We start from the raw sequence: 6,921 nt of genomic DNA on the forward strand, positions 1-6,921 counted from the left end.
AATTCATGTCTGCTTCCAGAAACTTACCAGCAACACCAATAGTACCAAGGAGAGGATAGTAAATCTTTTCTATTTCAAAAATGAAGAAAAATATCTCGTCCATCACACTATAACTCGTTTTTCATCCTTGCACTTTCTGAAAAGCCGTTGATCATTATTCATGCTGGTGACATTGAAACATGGTTTATAAATAGAAGTGGAAATCCCTTTGGTGATTGTGATAAAATCCTTGGAGGCTGGCATTAATTTGCGTTCATGTTGAAAAACAACATGAGACAATTCAAACAAAATAATCACAATGGATTTATGATGATAAAATTTATTAAAAACACAAAAATGTCTGAAAACTAAAACCGTTTCAATTGAGAAGCTAAGGACAGTACGAAGGGAGCACAGACAGGGGTTTGGTGGAAGGACAGACAACGATGTTACTTCTTGTCTATTCACAGAATAACTCCTGTGCTGTGGGATATCTGCAACGACATTCCAATTTCAATGGCTGGCTTACCATCCTGAGAAATCTTTCCAAAGGATGACACTGTCAAGATCACCACCAAAAATGAAAGTCAGCTCAGATCTAATGGTTGGTTATACGGTAAGAATATTGTCTACCGAGGATGATGCAATGGAAAGATGTATTTGATTGGCAGTTATGATCATGAGCCCTGTATTGGGGCAAAAGGAGGCGAACAAAACCTAGAATAATGTCATCCAGCCAAGCCCTATTGAGATGGAACTACTCCATATTCTGTTCCAATTCCATATCTCTCTCCTTCACATCCATTACGTTTCTGTGGCACATCTGAGTAGAATCGAAAAAAGACCCCTTCTGAGCCCAGGTGTTTCAATTCTCAAGCATTCTCCATCTGCTAATTCAGCAATTGCATTGATTGGAATGGGGTGGTGGTATTATCTGGACATTAAATCCTTGTGAAATGCCCTACTAGCAAATAATTGTGCATTAAATGTTGCAAAATAGCTATGGGGCACATTTTCTGGTGAACCACTTCTCACCATCGCCCAGACACAGCAGGATGTCAAAATAAAAACAAAGGTTCCATATTCTAAAATGAACTCCCTTTCTCACCCACCCAACCCCTCACAGGACCAGGAAAATTCCAGAAACAGAATGAGTTCTGTATTGGTGAGTTCCCTTCATCATACAGCACAAACCATCCCCAAACACCCCGCCCAATGTCCATCTCACCAACAACACTACACCCCTTCCCGCACAAAGCACTGACACATGCACACAGCAACATTTGTCTACCTCAAACTCACTCCTCCAACTGTGCATTAGCATTATCGGCTTTGTAGCGTCACTGACTAGTTCCAGCTAAGAAATCTGAGCTTCAGTTGATTCACATCCCAGTAATGTCAAATGTTTGTTATTTGAATGTGAAAGTCTTCAGAGCCACACTAGGCACTCTCATAACAAGGAGTCAACTCTCTGCTTAGTTTTTTGAGGGTCACTTTCATTGTGAACCCAGGACAGGAAATGAGACCACAATCCTGACAAGTCATCCAACCAAACAGCTAACTGGGCTAACCGACACTTAACTCTCCAGTTGGCTGATCCAAAAAAGGTTTCTTTGTTCGTTTTCCAAACCTATCATTAGGAAAAGTTGAAAGTAACTGATTCACTTTGGGACAACATGGTATCGACGTGTCTGTACACAGCAGACCAAGTAGCATCAGAGGAGCAGGAAATCTGACGTTTTGGCTCTTGGCCCTTCTTCAGAAATCGGAGAGGGGAAGGGAATTCTGAAACAAATAGGGATAGAGGGGAAGGTGGATAGAAGATGGATGAAGCAGAAAATTGGTGGAGAGGAGATAGACAGGTCAAAGAGGTTGGGTTGATGCCAGTGAAGGTGAATGTATTAGGGGATTTAGGGAGGGGATAGGTCGGTCTACGGAGGACGGACAGGTCAAGGAGGCAGAATGACGTTTGTGGGTAGAAGATGTGGATGGGGCTTGAGGTGGGAGGAATGGCTAGAGAGGCAGGGAGTAGCTCAGCTGCTTTTGGGATGCAGTAGTAGGAGGGGAAATTTTGAAATATGAGATACTGCTCCTGCAGCTTTCCGGCAGTGTCATTGTGGCACTGAGCATAGCAGTTCCTCCTATCTCTGCAGCAATTTTAATGCCAGTGCAAAGCATCTTCTCAGGATGATTGCAAAACATCTACAGTCAGTTTGCAACAAACAAATACACCTCCCAGTCGGGAACCATTTCAAGTCCCGCTCCCACTCCTTGGACGACATGTCCATCCTGGGCATCCTGCATTGGCACAGTGACACTACCTGAAAGCTGCAGTTTCAGCATCTCAGATTTCGCTTGAGAAACCAACAAATTGATGTATCAATGTAGACTTCACAAGTGTCAAAATCTCCCCGAAACCGACTGTATCCCAAAACAAGCTCCACCCCCGTTTCCTACCTAACTACTCAACTCATCCCGCCTTCTTGAACAGTCTGTACTCTCTGGATCAACAGGACCCCTCCCTAACTCCCCACCTACATTTGCCTTCACTGGCTCCAATCCCGCCTCTTTGACCCGTCTGTCTCCTCTCACCCTAGCTTCTCCTTCATCCATCTTCAATCCGTCTCCCCCTCTATAACTCATTATTTCAGAATCCCCTTCCCCTCCCACATTTCTGAAGAAGGATCGCAACCCAAAACATCAGCTTTCTTCCTCCTCTGTTGCTGCTTGGCCTGCTGCATACATCCAGCTCGATACCTTGTTATCTCAGATTCTCCAGCAGTTCCTATTATCTCTGCCAGTTGTGGATTTGCTGGTGATCTGTCCTCCCCGAGAGATCCAGCTCCAGACCATGCTGCCTCATTTTAGAGAATATCAGACCAAACCTGACAGTCAATCAAATAGGTGGAAGGCAATTGATGGAAAGTTTTCAAGAAGGTGGGCCTCAGGGAAGTGGGCATGCTGCCAACAGGCATCAAACAAATATATTCGTTTTGATTTCCACTCAGCAACCTCACAGGAAGGAAGTCACTGCTGCGTGGAAATCAACCATCAGAGGCCCAGATCCTTGTTCCACTCATTGATACTTCTCAGCAATGGCTGCAGACATTTCATGATGTTAAAGCTGTGGGGAAAGAATGTGGGCAGTCGAGGAAGGTTTATCAACAGGAGAAGGGAGATGTCATCTAATATTTATTTTTCGCCCCCACCACTGACGGAAAGTCACTCATCCTGTCACCAAATGCCTTTTGAATTGTGAAGCCCAGAGAATAGTACCTGAAGTCACACCGGGTTCAATTCTTATATTCCCCACGTCGCTATACAAGTGTAGATGACTGAGGATTCAAACACCTATCACCCACCCAATAAAAACCTCACGCACACCCCCAAACCCTGCCGTTTCTGAACACAACATGGAATGAGGTAGATCAATCTGACCAAGGCCAATTTCTGGGAATTGACATCCCCACACGCTCTGGATTCTGATTCCAGGAGGTGCACTCTATTCATGAGTTCTCAGTTTTGTGTCCCTGATCATTTCTGAGCAGGAGTGTTTGAGCCAGTAGCTTCACAGTCATGTGGGATTTCTCTCTTTTGTTTCGAAGCACAAATAGACAAAACATGTTGATTCCTCAGCTAATGTATTTTACTTGCAACTAACATCAAAGTACACGATGTTCGAATAACAGTTATGTTTCAACTACAAGCCAATATCATCGAAAAGTTTGTATTATCGACATTTATGTTCCTATCTGGATCATAAACGTGTATTTGTTGCCATATCTTTAATACATTCTGCATTTTGTTGCTTTGCTCTCTCCACTGTGAAGCTGTCTTACACTTTAGGTGTAGTGGAGCTGTGTTTTCCTAATCTGAATATTATTTGTTCAGAAGGAACTGCTGTATTCTATGAATCGGGATTCATTCAAATTTTGGTGGGGAAATATCTCTGCTATTGACTTAATCCATCAACTCAACACACAGGGAACAAAAACAAGCTTGATAGCTGGCACAACACAATAAAATGTCAGGAACATGGACGAGCATTTGTCACAGTGTCCAAGTTTCATTCCATACCTTCAGGCTCTTTGTGACAATCAGAGCATTTCCAATATTCCACGGATTCTAACTGCACACATTTTACACAAATATGGTGGATTATTATCAATAACTGAATGCTTAATTCGTTGGTTTTATGTTCTTATTCAAGTGAGGATTATTTTAATGCTAATGAAGATGAGTAATTCATTTGAGGAGCCAAACAGATGCATTGACATCAGGCTAATCCCACATGACTGTGAACAATTAGGAGAGCTCTTCTTTTAATTTCCAAAGACTCTTTCTGAAATAAGGAATTAGCTATTATCAAAATACCTAAAAGACATTTGCTATAAACATTCAAAGAGTGTACGATGATGAGAATGTCATGTCATTTAATGATTTGAAGATAGTGGATCTGTTCTGTGACACTTTAGGAAGGCAGTGATAGCTTGTTAATGAGCACAATATCATCAAATGAAATATTCTCACAGAACAACTTTATGCTGTATTCGATGATGCGTAAATAATAGGTAAGTTTACCATCTCATTCCTTCAAAAATCTACTCGAATAAGTAGCATCAATTTTACCAACAGGAAGCATACGAATCAGTTGTTATGTTTAAAACGTCATTCAGATCTTACATATAAGTGTCAACTTGATACATAATCGGGCACAATTAAACTAAAATCCTGCTGTACATTTGAATATAAATGAAGGAAAATCAAGTCAACGATATTTCTGAAAAGTGCACAAAATTATACTCGTAGCTTTTCTTTCATTTTGTTGTATCGATAATTTTGTACTTGCATGAGAGAAGATTCTTGAAGGTTTTCTTGAAGATGGCATTGCACAGAGCATAACAGACTGGGTTGATGGTGCTGTTGATGTAACAGAGCCAATATCCAATGGTCCACATTGTGTCAGGGATACAAATTGAGCAGAAAGTGCTCAACACCATCATGACATTGTATGGGGTTCCACTAATGATGTATGCAAGGATGATAGCTAGTATGGTTCTGGTTACCTGATGCTCTCGAGATTTAGATACTTTCTTCGATGTATTCCTGTTTATGTTAACTAAATTATGGCCAGTTCTTATCATTGGGACATTCCTTTTATTCCTGTTGATATTTGGGAGTATTCCTGCTGGGTTGCCACAGTCCACATCTTTTTCAAATTTACAAATTCCCTTCATTGAGAAGCAATTGGAGTTGTCAATCCGAAAATAATTTTGTCCCACATAAACGCTTGTTTTGCCTTGGATTGCTTCTTCCTGATTCTCATTCGCAGGCAATGCATTGAGAGAAGTTGAATCATTATTGAGCTCATCTTGATGACTTTGGTCATAGCCATCACCTGTCAATTGATCGGGTATTTTGCCACTTTGCGCTTGATCATGCAGAGGCACAACAGGAATTGTTGGAATTCTGTTATTATTTGTTTTTGCTATTTTTTCTTTCACTGGGCTAGAAGAAACTGTGGAATTACTTGTTTCAGGTGCTGTTTTATCCTGTTTAATTCGGCATTTGCTTGCACGAGATATGAATGTGTACAGAGTCACCATGATTATAGCAGGGAGATAGAAAGAAGCTGTACCGATACTGAGAGTGACAGCAGGATTTGAGAAGAATTGTACATAACACTCACCTTCGTTAACTGTCCGCTCCCCTACGATGTACTGCCAGAAGATAATGGGCGGCGCCCACAGGATAAATGGCAATCCCCAAGCAGCTGCAATCATCATCAAGACCATCTTCGGTCTTTCCTTCACAGGGTAGTGAACCGGCTTTGTCACGCAGAAGTAGCGATCAAGGCTGATCATGAGGAGGTTCAAGGAAGAGGCATAGCTGACAACATAATCTACAGCAAGCCAGAAATCACATGCCACTGGACCCAGCGGCCAGTATCCAACCACAATGTAAACGGTGTATAAGTTCATAGAGAATGCACCAATAATGAAATCCGCACAGGCTAAGCTGAAAATAATGTAGTTATTAATAGTTCGCAAATGTCTGTTGACTTTGATAGATACTAGGATCAGAATGTTTCCAACAATGGTCACCAAACTTAGAGATCCTGCTGCAATAACAATGAAGACCATTCCCACTGTATTACAGGAACTCCCTCCTGCAACATCAAACAATCCATTAGTGCTGCTGTGAGATTCATTTGTCTCCATTACATTGGTCATCCTTTTGTCGTGATGCACAGATATCAAATCCCTAAATGCATGAAAGAAAGGAAAGATTGAAATAAATTGTAACTTCACAGGGCTGTGTTTATGGCTGTTCTGAAATTTCTAACATCAAGAGGACCAAAAGTAGTCTCAACATATTAACTTCATTCTCTTCTCAAAGCAACACACTATTTGGTTTGAAATTGTCTCGGAAATCACTATTTTAAAAATTATCTAACACAGTCAAATACTTTTATTGAACTAAGTGAAGATGTGCTTGGTAACAGAGCAAACGTCTAGCCCAGAACCAGTCTGAAATAACCCCAAGCAGGCAGTGTGCTGTCATCCTGAATTGACATGTACCCAATACACGATGGTGTTCGAGCTCACTGAGACCCAGCTTCTCGGGTGAACAGAACCCCACTCTCCTGTTTATATCCATCATCCAGGGCTCCTGCATCCTGCAAGTTGGTCTCCTGGCCGGGCATTGCGGAGGCTCAGCACCGTGGGGAAGTCTCTCAGCGGCCTTTGGTCCAATGTGGCCTCAGCGTGAACTTCCATCCTCCAGGTGATTACAGAGGAGTCTCCCGGCCTTGTCAGCCTCCAGGTGAATCCCAGCGCAGCCTGGAGTCAAGGCTCAGTGGGGACTGGAAGCTCACTGGGAGTGTGGGCTGGGTTTGAAGGACTCTTTTGCTGAACATTTTTAATTCTCTCTCTTTTTAAA

At 42.0% G+C, this 6,921-nt stretch overlaps 1 protein-coding gene across 1 annotated transcript; it reads right to left on the reverse strand.

Moving 5' to 3' along the window:
- Positions 1 to 4,796: 4,796 nt before the first annotated feature.
- LOC125446291 (muscarinic acetylcholine receptor M2-like) lies at positions 4,797 to 6,685 on the reverse strand. Its single transcript, XM_048519768.2, has 2 exons — positions 6,588 to 6,685; positions 4,797 to 6,243 (listed from the first exon to the last, which is right to left on the reverse strand). Exons 1-2 carry the CDS (start codon positions 6,683 to 6,685, stop codon positions 4,797 to 4,799), a joined length of 1,545 nt encoding a protein of 514 aa, XP_048375725.2.
- Between the last annotated feature and the right edge of the window lie 236 nt (positions 6,686 to 6,921).

This window comes from Stegostoma tigrinum, chromosome 34 (genome assembly GCF_030684315.1).
Source record: "Stegostoma tigrinum isolate sSteTig4 chromosome 34, sSteTig4.hap1, whole genome shotgun sequence".
NCBI lineage: Eukaryota > Metazoa > Chordata > Chondrichthyes > Orectolobiformes > Stegostomatidae > Stegostoma > Stegostoma tigrinum.